The sequence below is a fragment of the Castor canadensis genome, chromosome 9, assembly GCF_047511655.1.
Source record: "Castor canadensis chromosome 9, mCasCan1.hap1v2, whole genome shotgun sequence".
Classification (NCBI taxonomy): Eukaryota; Metazoa; Chordata; class Mammalia; order Rodentia; family Castoridae; genus Castor; species Castor canadensis.
Window position 1 is genome coordinate 155,253,802 of NC_133394.1, and position 19,525 is coordinate 155,273,326.

The 19,525-nt window shown below is 42.3% G+C and overlaps 1 protein-coding gene and 1 non-coding gene across 6 annotated transcripts in view; one reads left to right on the forward strand and one right to left on the reverse strand.

The window, feature by feature from the left end:
- Positions 1-260: 260 nt before the first annotated feature.
- The window catches only part of Pigg (phosphatidylinositol glycan anchor biosynthesis class G (EMM blood group)), a 45,766-nt gene continuing 26,501 nt past the window's right edge, over positions 261-19,525 (reverse strand). For 4 of the 5 annotated variants that reach the window (XM_020173380.2, XM_074042803.1, XM_020173379.2 and 1 more), the window contains 3 exons: positions 17,475-17,784; positions 13,745-13,908; positions 261-1,311 (listed from right to left, as the gene is read on the reverse strand). In XM_020173380.2, the coding sequence (XP_020028969.1) occupies positions 1,071-1,311; positions 13,745-13,908; positions 17,475-17,784 (715 nt within the window). In that variant the 3' untranslated portion in view covers positions 261-1,070. The remainder of the gene's footprint in view (positions 1,312-13,744; positions 13,909-17,474; positions 17,785-19,525) is intronic. The other variant, XR_012435900.1, reaches the window with a different exon arrangement.
- LOC141411252 (small nucleolar RNA SNORA61) lies at positions 11,405-11,539 on the forward strand. Its single transcript, XR_012436057.1, has one exon. It is a non-coding gene; the product is annotated as a small nucleolar RNA SNORA61 (small nucleolar RNA).

Genomic DNA, 19,525 nt, shown 5'->3' on the forward strand with positions numbered 1-19,525 from the left:
GATTTGGGTATTTGGCAGACATTTCCTTAGAAATAAACCAAGACTGTCAATTCGAGGGAAAAAAGTCACTCAGGATGTGCGGACAATCATAAACTTTGATATTTCATGTGTGAAATTTTGGAGCTCAGCACACTGTCCTCTAGCCTAACAGTCACATCTGTGTAAAGACCCTTAAGGTTCAAGGCAGAGCAATGAATGGGTTTCAATGCAAACGGGTACAGAAGTTCACAGGTAGATTCAGATTCCACATTACGACTAACTTGTTTTTTTTTAATAGCTTTTATTTTAAAATAATTTAAGACTCACAAGAAATTGCAAAAATAGCACAGTGAATTTTATGTCCCCTTCACCTAGCTTCCCCCAATGATGATCCTTTAGGCAGTCATTATGCATTATCAAACCGTACAATTCTACTAGCTCAGGGACAGGCTTGAGATATGGCATGTCCCAAATGTGTTTAAATTGTGAATAAGAAGGTTCTGACTCATATCACTAGTTTTATATACACTCATTTCTTTTTGTCCAACTAATCTGTAAGAACTACCATTTGAAGTCAGGCATGGTGGTGCATATTTGTAATCCCAGCACCAGTGAGACTGAGGTAAGACGATCATGAGTTTAAAGCCAGCTGGGGCAACATAGCAACACTATCTCAAAAAAAAAACCAAAACTACCATTTGTTGTTTCCGTGTCGTATTAAAACAGAACATCTGGGCTGAGGTGTGGTTCAAGTGATAGAGCGCCTGCTAAGGGCTCCTGGGCTCTCTGAGATTCACATACATGAGAACAAAGGCAAGAACCTTTTTTCCATCAATTTAAACATACATATTTTTAATTTACCCAGAGAAATTAAAAGTTCAGAAGTTTCTGGAGTGATTGTCAATAGGGAAAATATAACATAGTGTATTTTAGGTGATCTTTTATTAAACTACTTACTATTTAATCTAAATCCAAATGCAGCTGATGCTACTCATCAACTTCATAGGTTTCCCTTCCCCCACACCCCTGAATGATTTTTTTAAACAGATGTACATTTCAATACTCAAATCCATTATGCAAACAGGGACATATCAGCTTTCAGTGTCCATCTTCACCCGTGACTTCGTGTGGGTTGTCTGGTCCGTGGCAGTGAATAGCACACAGAGGGCAGCCGTGATGAGCAGATGCATTCCCTCATAGAGAAGTTTTGGAGAAAATACACTCCATATGAATAAGTGATAGCGCAGGGATGTCACCAGAATGATGTAAGTGGCAACTGGGACAGAACAAATCAGTGCATAGCAGAAGCAAGCACGACTCAATGCTGAACCGCTGTTAATAAAACAGAAAACATATATCAGCGCATGCCACAAGAACACATGTTATCAATAGTTCTGCTTTGAAAACGACTGTGATAATTCTTGCTTAGGACCAGAGAGTGCCACATTTCTCTTCTGTGGACTCATCTAGTCACTGGATGGTGTGTTTGCATTCCTGCAGGTATATGGAGAAGGGAAAAACTAGAAAAATATGTAACTTGTCAGCAAGTGATCACTTCTATGAAGAAAAGTAAGGCAAAGTAAATGGAAGAGTGAGGGTGAGAATTGCCCCTTGAGCTCTTAGAATGCTTCTAAAACTTGATTGTACATAAAGATGATTCAGGATTAGCTAGAAATATCACTCCAGGACCCTTCCCTGTAACCTGTGAAACAGTTGTCAAGAATGCACCCCAGATTTTGCATAGCTATTTAAAAATTATATGCATGTACTACTGCATCACATATATTATAAAATACAAACACAGAATTGAAAAATCACAAAAGGATGATATATAAGCAAATGTAAATACATGTTCTACACTTTTCTTCCTGCTGTCTGGTGGAGTATCATCAGTCTAGTTGGGATCACTGGCCCAAAGAGGCTGCTCAGCAAATTAGCAGTGTAGAACATCATTCCTGTCCTAAGAACCACTCTCCGTGTTTCCAAACCATGAACATAAGCATTATGTAAATCTAACTATTCTTTACAGCAACTTCCCATGAGTCTGTGATTACTTCAGAGCTGTAAGTTCTACTGTCCCAGATTCTTTTGCACCCCACCCATCGCCTCTGATCAGTTTTCGCCTCTGATCAGTTTGGAAGAACCTGTGGATGCCCTGAAAATTCTAGATCAGGCTCTCCCAAACTCTAGCTTTGCCGCTTTACTTTGACTTCTGTGATGAGTTACAGCTGGTCTGTGGCTTTTCCACTGCAGTCAGTCAACATCCCATACCACTGCTGCCTGCTCTGCCCAGCTCATGGTCTCTGTTGCTCATAGAACAATCTTCCCTGACTGAGCACACACTCATGTTAGCACCACAAGGTACAGAGAATGGGCATTGGGACTATCAACATAGAGCAAGGGCCTCCAGGAATCCAGCATGGTGCCTTAAGTATCTCAACTGGAGAGGTTCCTGTGACTCAGAAGCGCTTGTGTTGTGAAGGGCCTGGGGGTAGGAGGCAAACAGTAATGTGAGCTTTGTTGGGATGGCAAAGGCTCAGAGGCATGTGCACTGTTTACTGTTTGCATGTAACTACACAAATGTGTTCTCCTCAGTCCTGCTGACAAGGCAACTCCACAAGGGCCTATTTGGGAAATTTCACAAATGTCTTCTGCTTCTTGCTCACTATCTAGCAAAGTGCACCAATAGTCACTCAGTGGCTAAAGGACAAGAATTGTCCCAGACTTTGGGCCCAGACCCCTCATCCTCCCAGTGGTTATCCCCAGTGGGCAGCTTGAGCTGACTTCTCCTCTACAGCCTCACATCAGCCTTCAATGACTCCTCATCTTGGTCTTGGTATGTCCTTTACTTATGCTGGGTTCTCCAATAGCTCCATTACCCTCTACATGCAATATCTGAATGTGGTTCTTGAGCTCTTCTTTGTAGGCAGCACCAGTCATCCATTTGTTTCACTGCTCTTCTCACCAGCCTGAGGCTCCTAGGGTCAGGTCCTCATGCCTGAATTACCAGTTCCTGAAAGATGCTGCTCTGCCCCACAGGGTGTCTTTAAGACTCATTTGCAAGGTGGTTCCTCCCTACCAAAACTTCTTTCATCTACTGATGGGATCAGGGATGAGTACAACTTAAAGAGGTCTGTCTACAGAATGCCCCAAAGCTCAGGTGTTGAGCACCCATGGGTGAATTTCAATCATTCCTTATTATCAGGAAATTTATGGTCTGGCTGGGTAAACAAGGTTCTCTTCTCTGAAAAGTTAAGAATCAGCTGGTAGGAAGGGACCTGTCTCTCTCTCCACAGCCCTAATATGAGGCATGCAGGGCAGGATGTCTCGCTCCATGGCTAGGGCCATCACATTGCTTTCTTGCTCTAAAGTCCAGCTTGAGAGTTTTGTGCAGCTAACACAATGCTCACCTTTACTTCTGACAGAAACAAGGGACCACTGAGTAAGTGTCTAGTCCTGGGCCTGCTGAATTCAACACTGTCTGGATACCTCCATGGAGATGTCAACAGGATACTGGGTATTTGGGTCTGGAGGGGAATCTGTGTCATGGTCAATGAACCTGGGATCTCAGAGCTGGTCTGGGGAGTAGGTGGGACAGAACTTGGGGTTAGACTGAGGAAAAATCCATGAAGGAGGCCATGAAGTAAAGCCAGAGGAGGAGCAGAGCTTCACTGCTGGCACAGGTGAGGATGTGGAGGTCAGCAGGAGAAGCCTGGAGATGTCCTGAGATGATCATCTTGGGCCAACAATTCCACAAGATCCACTCTACTAATCATGGGCAGGAAGTAGGAATGGGAAGTGGAAAGCCCCAACCTAACCTCTGACTTTGGGATTGGGGACATGAGATGACTGGGCCTCTGGTTGCAGTGGGATACATATGAGGCTCTGATTGATCTGGTTGTGGGAGGAGGGCATCCAGTGTCGCAGAGAGATTCTGGCTTTCTGTAATTTTCAAACAGATGGTAGAGACTTACTACTCCCTGGGGCAGGAGTTAAGCACTGTTAAATACTGCTGAAGCACTGAACAAATAAGCCTTTGTTATAAGCACCCCTTACATTGCTTATTTTTTCCCTTTGAATATGTTGAATGTTGGGGCCTGGGAGATTTAATTCCCTATTTGACAGCTGTCAGACCCTTCCCTGGAACCCTGGCTGCCTTGAGCAAAGGACTATAAGCCAAGCAGCCAGCAAGACTGCACTCACACCAGCAGCAGCTGTTTTTGAACACTCCATAGACACCTTGAGGATTCTATATGAGCCAGCAGTAGAAGCTGTAGAGCTTGCTACCAGGGCTGTCAAGGGTCCTGAACCCTAGATTGCAAGAGCTGTAACATTTACCTATACCAAGTACTGTCAAAGTGTGATAGGGACAGAGATCCAAGATGGCGACTAGAGGGAGGAAGCAGACAGCATGAACTCCATAAATTGAAAATCTTGCTGAGACGCTGGAGCCACATTTGGCAGAAAAAACCATCAAGAAGAACCAAAATTCTGACACCTGAAACCCCAGCCCACACACAGATTCTCCACACCATGTTACACTGAGAAACCAGGAGGGCTCCTGTGCCACCAGACACCAGCTCCAAACCTGCTTGGGAGGTGCAGACCAACAGAACAGGGACAGAAATAGCACCAAGTGGAACAATGGGAAGACAAAAAAGGGATGGAAACCATTCTCCCCACCAAAATAAAGTAGGACAGGATTCAGGGAGAAATGAAGAAAATGGATACCCAGCTCCACACCCCAACAAAACAAAGATAGACTATCCCAAGGAACCCAACAAAGCCCACAAGAACACTCTGAAAGAAGAAATCCTGCAAGAAATCACAGCAGATTTCTCAGTATTCCGGGCACTGAATGAAAATAACTTCAACCCTAGGATACTCTACCCAGCAAAGCTATCATTCAAAATAGATGGAGCAATAAAAGTCTTCTATGATAAGCAGAAGCTAAACAAGCCACCACTATAAAAGATTCTTCAAAGAATCCTGCATGCAGAAAATTAAATCATACAAAACCAAGAAAAGACAGGTAGTACCAAGCCACAGAAGAAGAAAAGGCAAGAAAGTAGAGAGTAACACTGATCTAGATGCACACACAAACCCTTAAACAACAAAGACAACTAAATGACAGGAATCACCACATACCTATCAATACTAACACTGAATGTTAATGGACTTAATTCCCCCGTCAAAAGACACTGTTTGGCAAACTGGATTAAAAAGGAAGATCCAACAATCTGTTGTTTACAGGAGACCCATCTCATCAACAGAAACAAGCACTGGCTTAGGGTAAAAGGCTGGAAGAAGATTTACCAAGCCAATGGCCCCTGAAAACAGGCAGGAGTAGCAATACTTATCTTGGACAAAGTAGGCTTCAAACCTACATTGATCAAATGAGATAAAGAAGGACATTTCATACTAATAAAAGGGGAAATACACCAAAAGGAAATAATAATTATCAACCTATATGCACCCGAAGTCAATGTACCCAATTTCATCAAACATACTCTGAAGGACCTAAAAACATATATAAAGTCCAACACAGTGGTAGTGGGAGACTTTAATACCCCCCATCACCAATAGATAGGTCATCCAAACAAAAAATTAATAAAGAAATCCTAGCTGTAATCACACCATAGATCAAATGGACCTAGTTGATGTCTACAGAATATTTCATCCAACTTCAGCACAATATACATTCTTCTCAGCAGCCCATGGAACCTTCTCCAAAATTGATCATATCTTAGGGCACATAGCAAGCCTCAGCAAATATAAGAAAACAGAAATAATATCATGCATTCTATATGATCACAATGCATTAAAACTAGAACTCAACAACAAAAACAATAGTAAAAAACATGCAAATAGTTGGAAGCTGAACAATACAATGCTCAATGATCAAGGGTCATTGATGAAATAAAAGAGGAATTTAAAGGATTCTTGGAAGTTAATGAAAATGAAAACATGATCTACCAGAACCTATGGGACACAGCAAAGGCAGTCCTGTGAGGAAAGTTTATAGTCATGAGTACATATATTAAAAGGACAGAAAGATCTCAAACCAATGACCTAATGCTACATTCAAACTCCTAGAAAAAGAACAAGCAAATCCCAAAACAAACAGAAGGAGAGAAATAATAAAAAATAAGGGCTGAAATCACTGAAATAGAAACAAACAAACAAACAAAAAAACCATACAAAGAATCAATGAAACAAAAAGTTGGTTCTTTGAAAAAATAAATAAGATTGACAGACCCCTGGCAAACCTGACTAAAATGAGGAGAGAAAAAACCCAAATCAGTAAAATCAGGAATGCAAAAGGGGAGATAACAACAAACACCATGGAAATAAAGGAAATCATCAGAGACTACTTTGAGAACTTATATTCAAATATATTTCAAGATCTTGAAGAAATGGACAGATTTCTAGATACTTATGACCATCCAAAATTGAACCAAGAGGACATTAATCACCTGAATAGATCTATAACACAAAATGAAATTGAAGCAGCAATCAAGAGTCTCCCAAAAAAGAAAAGTCCAGGACCTGGTGGATTCTCTGCTGAATTCTATCAGACCTTTAAAGAAGAACTAATACCAACCCTCTTTAAACTGTTACATGAAATAGAAAGGGAAGGAAAACTGCCTAACTCATTCTATGAAGCCAGTTTTCACTCATTTCAAAACCAGACAAAGACACCTCCAAAAAGGAGAACTATAGGCCAATTTCCTTAATGAACATTGATGCAAAAATCCTCAATAAAATAATGGCAAACCGAACACAACACCACATCAGAAAGATCATTCACCATGACCGAGTCAGCTTCATCCCAGCGAAGCAGGGGTGGATCAACATACATAAATCTATAAATGTAATACAGCACATTAATAGAAGCAAAGACAAGAACCACTCAATCATCTCAATAGATGCAGAAAAAGCCTTCAACAAATCCAACACCACTTCATGATAAGCTCTAAGAAAACCAGGAATAGAAGGAAAGTACCTCAACATTATTAAGGCTATATATGACAAACCTACAGCCAACATCATACTTAATGGTGAAAAACTGAAACCATTTCCCCTAAAATCAGGAACGAGACAAGGGTGCCTACTATCCCCACTCCTGTTCAATATAGTGCTGGAATTCCTAGCCAGAGCAACTGGGCGAGAAGAAGAAATAAAAGGAATACAAACAGGCAAAGAAACTGTCAAAATATCCTTATTTGCAGACGATGTGATCCTATACCTTAAAGACCCAAAAACTCCTAGACACCATAAACAGCTACAGCAAGGTGGCAGGATACAAAATCAACTTACAAAAATCATTAGCTTTTCTATACAGAAATAATGAACAAACTGAGAAGGAATATATGGAAACAATTCCATTTACAATAGCCTCAAAAAAATCAAATACCTAGGAGTAAACTTAACAAAGGATGTGAATGACCTCTACAAGGAGAACTACAAACCCCTGAGGAAAGAGATTGAGGAAGACTACAGAAAGTGGAGAGATCTCCTGTGCTCATGGATTAGACACAGTAAAAATGGCTATATTACCACAAGCAATCTACATATTTAATGCAATTCCCATCAAAATCCCAATGACATTCATCACAGAGATTGAAAAATCTACCCTAAAATTCATTTGGAAACATGAGACCACGAATAGCCAAGGCAATACTCAGCAAAAAGAGCAATGCTGGAGGTGTCACAATACCTGACTGCAAACTATATTACAAAGCAACAGCAATAAAAACAGCATGGTACTGGCACAAAAACAGACATGAAGACCAGTGGAACAGAATCGAGGACCCAGATAGGAATCCACACAACTATGCCCACCTTATTTTTGAGAAAGGTGCTAAAAATATACAATGGAGAAAAGACAGCCTTTTCAACAAATGTTGAAAAATAGATCCATGTTTATCACTCTGTACTAGTATCAACTCAAAATGGATCAAGGACCTTAATATCAGACCCAAAACTCTAAAGCTGGTACAGGAAAGAGCAGGAAACACTCTGGAAGTAATAAGTATAGGCAAGGACTTCCTCAATAGAACCCCAGTAGCTCAGCAACTAAGAGAAAGTATGGACAAATGGGACTTCATAAAACTAAAAAGCTTCTGCACAGCAAAAGAAATGGTCTTTAAACTGAAGAGACCACCCACAGAGTGGGAGAAAATACATGCCAGCTATACATCAGACAAAGGACTGATATCCAGAATATACAGGGAACTTAAGAAACTAAACTCTCCCAAAATCAATGAACCAATAAAGAAATGGGCAACTGAACTAAACAGAACTTTCTCAAAAGAAGAAATTCAAAAGGCCAAAAAACATGAAAAAATGCTCACTATCTCTAGACATAAAGCAAATGCAAATCAAAACCACACCAAGATTCCACTTCACCTCTGTTAGAATAGCCATCATTAAAAACACCACTAACAACAGATGTTGGGGAGGATGTGGGGAAAAAGGAACCCTTGTTCCCACTGCTGGTGGGAATGCAAACTAATGCAACCACTGTGGAAAAAAATTTGGAGGCTTCTTAAAAAGCTAAACATAAATCTGCTATATGATCCAGCAATCCCACTCCTGGGGACATACCCAAGTGACACAGGTTACTTCAGAGGCACCTGAACACTCATATTTATTGCAGTGCTATTCACAAAAGCCAAGTTATGGAAACAGCCAAGATGTCCCACTACTGACGAATGGATTAATAAAATGTGGTATTTGTACACAATGGAATTTTACTCAGCCATGAAGAAGAATGAAATCTTATCATTCGCAAGTAAACAGATGGAACTGGAGAACATCGTTCTGAGCGAGGTAAGCCAGGCTCAGAAAACCAAAAATCGTATGTTCTCCCTCATATGCAGACTTTAGATCTAGAGCAAATACAGCAGTGTGGTCAAACTTGGGTCACATGATAAGGGGAGAGCACACACGGGAGGTATGGGGATAGGTAAGAAACCCAAAACATGATAGTATTTGATGTCCCCACTGCAGAGGAACTAATACAGAAACCTTAAAATGGCACAGGTCAATATGAGAAGGGGATCAGGAACTAGTGAAAAGGTTAGTTAGAGATGAATCAACTTGGTGATGTAACACATTTGTACATGGAAGCAATGCTAGGAATCTCTCTTTACAGATATCCTTATCTCAACTAGCAAAAATGCTTTGTCTTTCTTATTATTGCTTATACTTTCTCTTCAACAAAATTAGAGATAAGGGCAGAACAGATTCTGCCTGGAAGCGAGGGGGTAGGGGGGTAGGGGGGAGAAACAGCCCAAACAATGTATGCACATATGAATAAACAAATAAAAAAAGTGTAATAGGAATAGACACCTAAATATACTCACAATTATAGGTTTAGTCCAATCACTAACTCATTTTATTGACTGGCCTGACCTCAGTTACACAAGTTTTTTTTTTTTTTGTGTGTGGTATTGGGGTTTAAACTCACAGCTTCACACTTGCTAGGAAGGTGCTCTACTGCTTGAGCCATGCCTCTAGCCCTAGTTATATAAGTTTTAAAAGATTTTCTTTTTTTTTTCATTTTTCTTTTATTATTCATATGTGCATACAAGGCTTGGGTCATTTCTCCCCCCTGCCCCCACCCACTCCCTTACCACCCACTCCGCCCCCCCCCCCAGCTCAATACCCAGCAGAAACTATTTTGCCCTTATTTCTAATTTTGTTGTAGAGAGAGTATAAGCAATAACAGGAAGGAACAAGGGATTTTGCTGGTTGAGATAAGGATAGCTATACAGGGAGTTGACTCACATTGATTTCCTGTGCGTGGGTGTTACCTTCTAGGTTAATTCTCTAAAAGATTTTCTTATTGTCTTATCTCCCCTCCCCTTCCCTGTTCCCCCATGAAAGGGAACTCAATCAACAATATCTTTACAGCTCCAAGCAAGGTCATCATGCTTCTCTTCTTATCTCATTGACCATGGGAATGAAAGAACATCAGTGAATGAAGGAATGTACAGAACAGTAAAGGCTACAACTCCCAAGACTCACACCAGCACATTGGGATCTAAATAAATTCAAGGCGACCAACTGGCCCAAAGTCACGTGGGCATGTGCATTGGAAGACCCATGCTCTGGGACTTTCCTCTAAAAGCCTATCACTTCTGCTTGGACAAGGACTGTAGTTTTTTGTTTTTTCTTTTGAGACAGCAGGTCTTACAGTCCTTGTTTTGCCTGCCAAAATTAATAAACCTTTGCTTCCTTTCCTGCAAAACCCTTGTTCTCGTTATCTGTAAGTTGGCATTAAATTTAAGGGACCAAATTTTTGTATCAAACTTAGAGCCCATGTGGGGCCCAGAGAAAGGTCCTTACCCTAAACCCCTGGACACAGGGAAAACAAAGGTTTATAGGAAGCCTCCCCCTACCCCCGGAACTCTAGGACAGTTCCGTAGGAGGTGTCAGTGTGCAAGAAGAGGGAGAGACTAAGAGACCATCCTAGCAGCTGCTGGATCCAGACTTTAACTCCAGGGAACCCCCTTTTTTCTTGTTCATGGATCGCAGACTCAAGGCTCCTGCTGCTGGAACAACTTCGGGTACAAAAATATCGGGCCAAAAAAGTCATGACACCTTAGCCAAGCTTGGGTGGGTCCTCTGGTGTACATACTGAGATCCCTTGATTCTACCCATTTGGGGAGATCCCCTTGTAACGTTCTGACCCTGCAATGGCCATTTTTTTTTTTGTGGCACCCTTTAAATAAAACACTGTAAACAAGACTGGGAACCTAAGGGATTCATCCTCATCTTGCAATTGAAGTCATTTTGTCAGAAAACAAGTAGACTGGATAAAATTTCATATGTGCAGGCATTTACACAGTTATATAACAAGGATTCTAAACAACCAAAAACTAAGTTGATGGTCAAAGCTTCTGATGAGGAGAGCCATGCCCCAGAAAAAGGATCAAAGAAAATCTAATTAACTTAAGTATAGTAAGTCCCTTTAACCAGGTTATGCTGAAAGTCTGGCTACCCTGCACCTTCCTCCTCTGGCTGCTTTGGAAGTTACAGGCCTGCCTCCTCCTAAAAAAATGAGGGGAGCAGAGAGAGGCATAATATGACTAACCCAGGACCCTTCTGATAATGAGCTGGGTTGAGAGATGGTCTCCCCTTCTAAGAAGGGAAGGGGACACACCTATTGGAGCAGGACAATTTCCTCTGAGACAATATCCAATAAAAAATGTCCAAGGACAGCTGGCTCTTCAACCTCGGACTTATTAAACTAAAACAATTCAAGCCCTACCTATAGGAAAGAGTCTCAAAACATAGCTAAATTATTTATTATTACTTTGCTACCTACCATCCTACCTGGGAAGATATATAAACTTTGTTAAATATCTTCTTCCAGTCAATGACTGCTGACTTATGATAAACGAGGCAAAAGGTAACCCTCTGTGGTTCCCTTTCCCATCAGATCTGAATACTGGTCTTGGTGGTTGTAAAAGGAGGGAAAGTGATACTGAAGAGCTGGCCTCACAGTATTACAGCCTGGCATATAGCATGTGGGCTAGTTTCAACAGGACTGAATAAAAGGGAAAAAAAACCAAACAAGGCAAAAGATAAGGCACAACGCTACTATAATGAGGATTATAACCAGGTCTGCATATCTAATGAGGCCACACAAATAGTAAAACCAATTTGGGACCCTAATGCAGATACAAGAAATGTCAAGATAAATGATTATTAGAGGCACATACTCACAGGACTCCACAGGACAGAGGAGCTCAAATAAGATCCAAGAGTTACAACAAAAGGCTAATGAGAAACCTCTAAATTTTTTAAATGGATTTGTCAAGCTTACAGAAAATATACAGACTCTGACCCAGAGGCCCCTGAAAACCAATGTATGGTTAATATGATTTATTGGACAGAGTACTCCTGACATAAAAAAGTTACAATGGATAAAAGAAACAAAAATAAATCCCTCACAAGTTGTTGACATTGCTTACAAGGCTTATAATGCTAGGGGAGGAACAAGAATCAGAATCAATTCAAGTTCTTTATGTACCCCAAAGAAAGGAGGTTCCCTCCCCCAAAAGATGACAAGGTCCAACCCAAGTTGGGAAAAAAACAATGTGTCTATTACAAAGAAAAAAAAAGACATTAAAAAATGCCCAAAGCTAAAAGCAAAACAAAACAATAATAAAACAAAAACAAAAAATCTAAAACAAATGGTTTTCAGAAGCTCCAATGATTTTTAGGGCCAGAGACTCAGATGATAGATAGTGGGGCCCTGGGCTCCCAGGCACATTGGCAGTTCCCATAGAGATAGCCCCAAATGAGCCCAGGTACAACTGATAGTGGGAAAACAATTAATTGACTTCCTGGTGGATACTGAAGCAAATTATTTGGTTCTAAATTCTAAATTCACACCATTAAGCAATACCACTATTACTATAATGGGGATAACAGGAAAGACCCCAAAACAACTCATACTTCATTCTCTGGATTATAAATTAAAAAAAAAAAAAGTCTAAAGCATTGCCATAGTCCTGCATGCCTGTTAACCACCCAAGCTGTTAAAAGTGCCTTGGGTCCAACCCCCAAGGCTAGAGTTGTGATGCTAGACTGTGCCACCTGCTGTTGCCTGCTGTTATTGCTTAAAAAAAAACAAAAAACCTGCTAACAGCCTGGAGTAATTGGAGGAGCTTCTCATGTAACCATGGTTTCTATCCACGGAAGATAGAAGGACCCCAGCCACATAGTTTGTGACAATTTAGGTATGTTAAGAAGTGTGAAGGCACTGATAGGTCTAGGAATGTGGCTGACAGCAGTGGCCCCACACCCCCTCCACAACCTCTATTTTAACAGATGGGCAAAACAAGCAAACACAAATTTAATAACTTCCTGGGCTCTGGGTGCACCCCCAGACCATGCTGGAAGGTGCAGAACTGGGTGGTCCACATACCACTGGATGTCTGATCTGGATAGTACTAGGCTTACCTAGAAAAAATTGCTGGTAAAGTCTCTACATATGCAGTCTCCTTTGGAACAAGATGCAAATCAATGAGTAAAGAAGCACCAAATAAACAGTGGGATGTCGTGGAGAAAACAGCTAGGAAAGGGATGGAGTGTGTTGGGCAGGCCTGGAGGACTGCACTTGCTGAGGGGCCCATTTGTGTAAAGCCCCAAGGGAAACAAGGCCATAAGCAAGCTGGATCCTGAGCAGGTCCTCCTAGCTGCTGGAGAAGGCAATGGCTGAGACCAGCTTAGACAGGGGATGGCACTAACTTGTCCCTGAACTTCTGACTCCTCATTCTTCCTCTCAGCTGTCAGCCTTCTGTGGATGGATAGTAGCCCCAGTTGCTCACAGTGACTTAGAATCTACATGGCCACCAACTCCTTCCAGAGGCCTCTCTGGATCTCCAGCAGGATTTCTGAAGGCCAAGCACCAGTGTTTTTTGTCTTCTTGCCCCCAGATGGAAAGAACTTGCTCCCACTTCCCTAGGACCTTCCCCCTCCCTTCCCTAAACTTAGCACCAGCAAGCAGAAAAACCTCAGTGGGAAGGTAAAGAAATTTCCCTTTCTGTGTGGTGTGAACTGGGAGACCTGAATCTGGCCCACACATCCTCTGAGACCTCATTCAGGCCTTTCAGCCAAGAACTGTGCTCAATGAAGACTGTCTGACCCTTGGAGTTAAGATGCCCCGTGTCTAGAATAAGGTATTACTCTTACAAACAGACAACCTACATCATGTTTGTGCTAAAAGAGAAATAAAGCACCTCACCTGCTTGTTTCTGAGTTCAGGAAGTATGCTAAGTGGCTGGCCCAGAGCACAGGTCCCACATATGTCCCAAACACTGTGAGGAATGCAGCTGGAACTTCCATGTAAGTTTCTAAGCCCACAAAGCCTGCTGAGACATCAATGGTGGCAATGTTGTTGGAGTTACCCTGGAACACAGGAAAATAAGGTTGACTACGACCTCACAGCACACATGGCACCAATCTCCACTATCTTAGCATGAAATACACACAAGGGACAGATAACCACACCAGGGTAAACACATGGTCAGAACAGCCAGAAGCCATGGTCAAAGCCAGCTGCATGGTTACTCCTTCAGGTCACCAGACTGGCCCATGACAAGTCATCTACCTACCTGCTATGTCACTTCAAGCCTAAGTGAGAGAACTGATCTACATACAGATACCTCTACTGAAGAATCACACACATGCCAATCTGCTGACTGACCCCAGTAATATCATGCTTTCCTCAGACCAGTGACAGCTGGCATGGCCATCTCCCCTTGAAGACCTCTGCCTAAGTATGGTTCAGGTGGCCTTGAGAGGCATCACTGCGTGGTCTGGCTGAGGGTGGATGCTAGGGTGGATGCTTGGCTGGAGGCCAAGTACTATCACATAGTGGGTCCTCTGGATGCTGCCATGAGTTAGATGGTGGAAAATGTTCTAGTTGCTGGGGGATTGGTAACTGCTCACTGAGAACTGACTTCTCTAATATTGCTGAGAGTCTGGCTATTTACGGCCCAGTGGGACATGAAGGTTAATGCCATATTGTTCGGCCTATGTGTGAGTGGCAGCATTTTTTTCTTTTATTATTCATATGTGCATACAAGGCTTGGGCCATTTCTCCCCCCTGCCCCCACCCCCTCCCTTACCACCTACTCCGCCCCCTCCCTCTCCCCCCCACCCCCTCAATACCCAGCAGAAACTATTTTGCCCTTATTTCTAATTTTGTTGTAGAGAGAGTATAAGCTATAACAGGAAGGAACAAGGGTTTTTGCTGGTTGAGATAAGGATAGCTATACAGGGAGTTGACTCACATTGATTTCCTGTGCGTGTGTGTTACCTTCTAGGTTAATTCTTTTTTATCTAACCTTTTCTCTAGTTCCTGGTCCCCTTTTCCTATTGGCCTCAGTTGCTTTTAAGGTATCTGCTTTAGTTTCTCTGCTTTAAGGGCAACAAATGCTAGCTAGTTTTTTAGGTGTCTTACCTATCCTCACCCCTCCCTTGTGTGCTCTCGCTTTTATCATGTGCTCAAAGTCCAATCCCATTGTTGTTTGCCCTTGATCTAATGTCCACATATGAGGGAGAACATACACTTTTTGGTCTTTTGGGCCATGCTAACCTCACTCAGAATGATGTTCTCCAATTCCATCCATTTACCAGCAAATGATAACATTTCATTCTTCTTCATGGCTGCATAAAATTCCATTGTGTATAGATACCACATTTTCTTAATCCACTTGTCAGTGGTGGGGCATCTTGGCTGTTTCCATAACTTGGCTATTGTGAATAGGTGGCAGCATTTTTGATTGAAGAAAAGGATGTTCTAAGATCCTGCCTGTTTCCTCCTCCAGCCTATGGATTCTGACAATCTGTTGTCTGCACCACACAGATCTATCTTGAACACTGATGATGCTTATGGTCTGACAGCACACAGGAATCTACCAAGCCCAGACAAGGCTCTTCTCGGAACTGTTCATCTGGGTGTTTACCAGCTCTGCAATCTCAATGGCCAATCCCTCATCCCCTGCCCTCTTCTGGCAGGAGTGGTTCCAGTGGCATCTGTGAGGCAGGTGGACATGGTTCTGTGATGCTAGCTCCACACATAGCATTCCTGCACTGTGACCGCTCATGTTTGCTTTAGGTACACCTTGACATGACCCTGAAATGACGGCTGACAGTGTGGTCTGGTCTCCTCACTCTAGATGGGATGCTCTTCCCTGGGGAGACTGCAGAGAGCCCAGAAGAGAGGGATGGAAGGACAGAGGCTCACTTCATTGACTCATCACCCTCACCTATGCTGACACTGCACACTATTACCTTTGCTCTGCAGGGAGGAAACTGAAACACAGACTGGGGACTTAGTGCAAATGGAGGACCATCAACAAGAGCTGGGCACCCACATTCCTGATCCCTATGCTGCTGAGGAAATGCAGTACTGAGTGCAAGACACAGTGGTAGCAAAGCCACAGATCTTCTCAGGAAACCTGACAGAGAAGGGAAAAGGACTCAACCTGAGGCCAGGGAACCTTGGGAGGCCAGAAAGTGGGAAGAAAGAGAAAGGAGGGGTTTAGGGACGAGGTTAGATAGCTTAAGGAGGACAGGGGGAGGGTAGCCATGGTCCACTTTGGCCCATCTGCATGAGGCCCAAATCTTTGCTGATTTGGTCTCTGACTGATTCTCAACACCTAGATGTGGATCTCTGCTAAAGGAATGCCAGTGACCACCTTCTGCAGTTAAATGGTGATGTATGTGCATATCACACACTGCCCTGCACTTCTGCACCACTGGAACCTATGCCACATTTGGGAGCAAAGTGAGCTCCAAAATCTGTCTCCTTACCTGGTGCTAAAACTGCTTAGTGGCAGAACCAGGCTCAGCTAGGCTCCTGACCCTGCCACTGCCCAGAAGGGCACCATTTACCATCCTCAGTTTATATAAAGAAAACTAAGGCACAGCAGGCACTTGCCAGGGGTCACATGGTGGGAAGTGCTGGATACCAGCATTCCAGGCTAGTGGTTACCTGCATTCCTAATGATTTCTATGTGTCCCTGGCCTCCACAGATGCTAGGTCTGTGAAGGAATTTGGCTGACTCTCGGGTAGACCATTTGGAAGGGTTGGGGAGAGTCAGGGAACACCACAGCAAGTTGAGCTCAGGACTGGTCTCAGCCTGGTTATGCTATACAAGGACTTACAGACTTTCCTCACTTCACCTACCATTCTTGGGCTTTGAGGTCAGAATGACACACTAGGCAAGCTGTGTACCTGTAGGCTGCTCCATACATAAGGCTAGGGGGTACAGGAAACCAAGAGCAGAAGAGGAGGACAGCGAAAATGCTGATCTGTTGGGACCACAGCTTCATAAGCCTCTGGAACTAGACAGAGGAGAGGGGGTAGCCAGTAAACACAGAGGAGATACAGACAAGATGTCCCATAGCTAGTAGTTATTCAACCAGGGAGTTTGGCTGGGAGGGGATCTGCAGTGAGCTACACCCTCTTTGGGGATGCTGGGAGGAACTGGATCCCTTTAAGGCCTGCCTCCTGTGAGGCAGCCTGACAGGAGAGTTCCTGATGATCTTTTAGGACCTGGGAGACTAATAACCACATGAGACACCAAACAGTCCCCAGTGTAGAGAGCCCTTTACCAGGGGTAAAGGCATGAGGAAGCACACTCATAAAATAAAGCATGTGAAAGACTGAAGTGTTTCCTAATTGCCTATAATAAATCAATCCCTACCTTACCTTCCAAAGCAACAAACCATAGTCTTACACACTCATGCATCCACAGTAAGAGTGTCTTTGTTAAATGACCAACTATACTTTATCTTACAAAAGACACATGAGATTTCAGCATAATTCACCATGTATACTGACAGTTCTTTTACTGAGCAAGTATAATTTTCCAACTTGTAAAATTTTCTCAGGGAAAAATTAAAAGATAATGTGACATAGAAAGTTAATAGTCTGCTACCCATGAATAGTAATGAAAACCTACCTGGAAATAGAAGAATGCTTGACCGAACCAATAATGCATTACAGTGACCTCAGCTGCATCATGTCTCAGGGGCTTCCAGATGAATTTAGTCATTACAGTCTGAATCAAGAGACTAAAAGCTAACACTGGAAGATTATGTGGCCTCAAGAGCAATGCTGCCAGAAGAACTAATCCACTATATATCTCCCACAAACCTACAGTCTTGATTTTGAAGTCTGCAGCAATGACTTGTGATTTAAGCAAGTCTTTGGTGCCCGTGAACAGAATGCCAAGGACAAAGACATAAACAAAACGAGCTTCAATAATACCCCTAAAAAAAAGCAAAACAAGTTAGGTTCATTTGTATCAGCTAGAAAAATTCAAATATACATTTTCCCATTAAAAAATCATGTCTAATTGGGGAATGCCTAAAATGTGCCAGTGTAGCTTAACAAGCTGTGGGGCCCTCCTGCCTCCCAGCTACTGCCATGGAAGGTGTGTCCACCTCTGCACATGTGCCCACAAGGAACATCCTGCAAGGCCAACAGTTGTGTCCTATTGTGCATCTTCCTGATGGGGATGACTTCAAGGAAATCTTGCTTATGTGGTCCAAGGATCACCTGGTTGCAGGATCAGAGCCAAGCCCTTGGAACAAGCCAGGAAAAATCATCTACCTACTTTGTGTACTTAATGTGAAAACCCACTGTGCTAATATAAGACCCAACTTTCAGAAACTTCTCTAGGTTCACAAATGCTAACTATGTAACTAAGCACATTCATAGTCAAGCAGATTTTAAAAAGGACTTGCACATTTGTCAACACTTATGAACAACATGGTCCAAACTGTTCAGTCTGAGCTTTGCTGCTCACAAGTTCTGTTGTTTGGGACAAGTTAATTAATACTGCTGATACTCAGGTTCATTATTTGTGAAAAGAATAGAAGGTGGTATCTATACCTCACAAAATTCTAGGAATTAAATAAGAGAGTGCACATAAAATGCTTACCATACAGTAAATGCTCAGTAAATATTAAATATTTTACAAATTAAGTGCTTTAGCACTTCATTTAAATCTATAAAGTATAACATTTATGATACTATGCCGAAGAATTTCATCTTACAAAACTCATATACATTCTTAATATATAATATTTTAAATAGAATTTCCAAATGAGGTATTTTATATACACTATAAAAGATGGTCTCTTAAAATAACGCTGAGTAAATAAGTTTTAAGTGAAATATCAACATAATAATGTACCTGTACCTGTTTTGAAAAGTGAATTTTCCTGTATCATATTTTCTTAGGTTTATGCATTAAAAAATTCCTCCCTTTAATATGATCAGTTTAATTCAAACAGTGTGGGCTCTATGTGCCACAGTTGGGGCAGTGTGTGCTGGGGCTGAGGAGCTGGGGTCAAATAAAGTAACCCTCACGCCAGGTTGTATCCTAATATGAGAGCTAAGGACAGGCCCACATGGGTTATAAGGCAGAAGCCAGCAAAGTCAAGCCACTGAAGACATTTCAAAGAAGAAAAAGGACTAGGCTCTGTACCAGGAGATGCCTCCAGGGCCACTGGATGGCCACATGAGGAGAGTATCATCAGATACCTCCAAGAAGTCCCCACCCCTAGTCAGTGCTTCTCACACCAGAATCAACCTTCTATGCCAGCCATGCCTGAGCTTCTAAGTGAGAAGAAAAGGAGATGTTGAAGGCAAAGGATCTTAAAACGCTGGATGAATTTAGACTCAAAGAAGATCCAGAGCCAATTGGATCTGGAACCAGATTTGTGGATTCAGAATTGGAGCAAACCTATGGAAATATAGTCATAATGTATTTCGAATGAGGAGTATGGGGTGAGGGATAGAAGCATTTTGCAGAAAGAAGCATGTTGAGAGAAAAGGCATACTATTTTTTGGACACTAACAAAGGACATGTTATAGGAAAAATACGGAAGGCAAGGTATCACAGTCTTGAGATTGATGGTGCCAAATCAGGTGTACAGATCTGGGAGGAAATGAGGAACATACTGCACTTTGGGACTAAACAAATAGCCCCAAATAACATCCAGC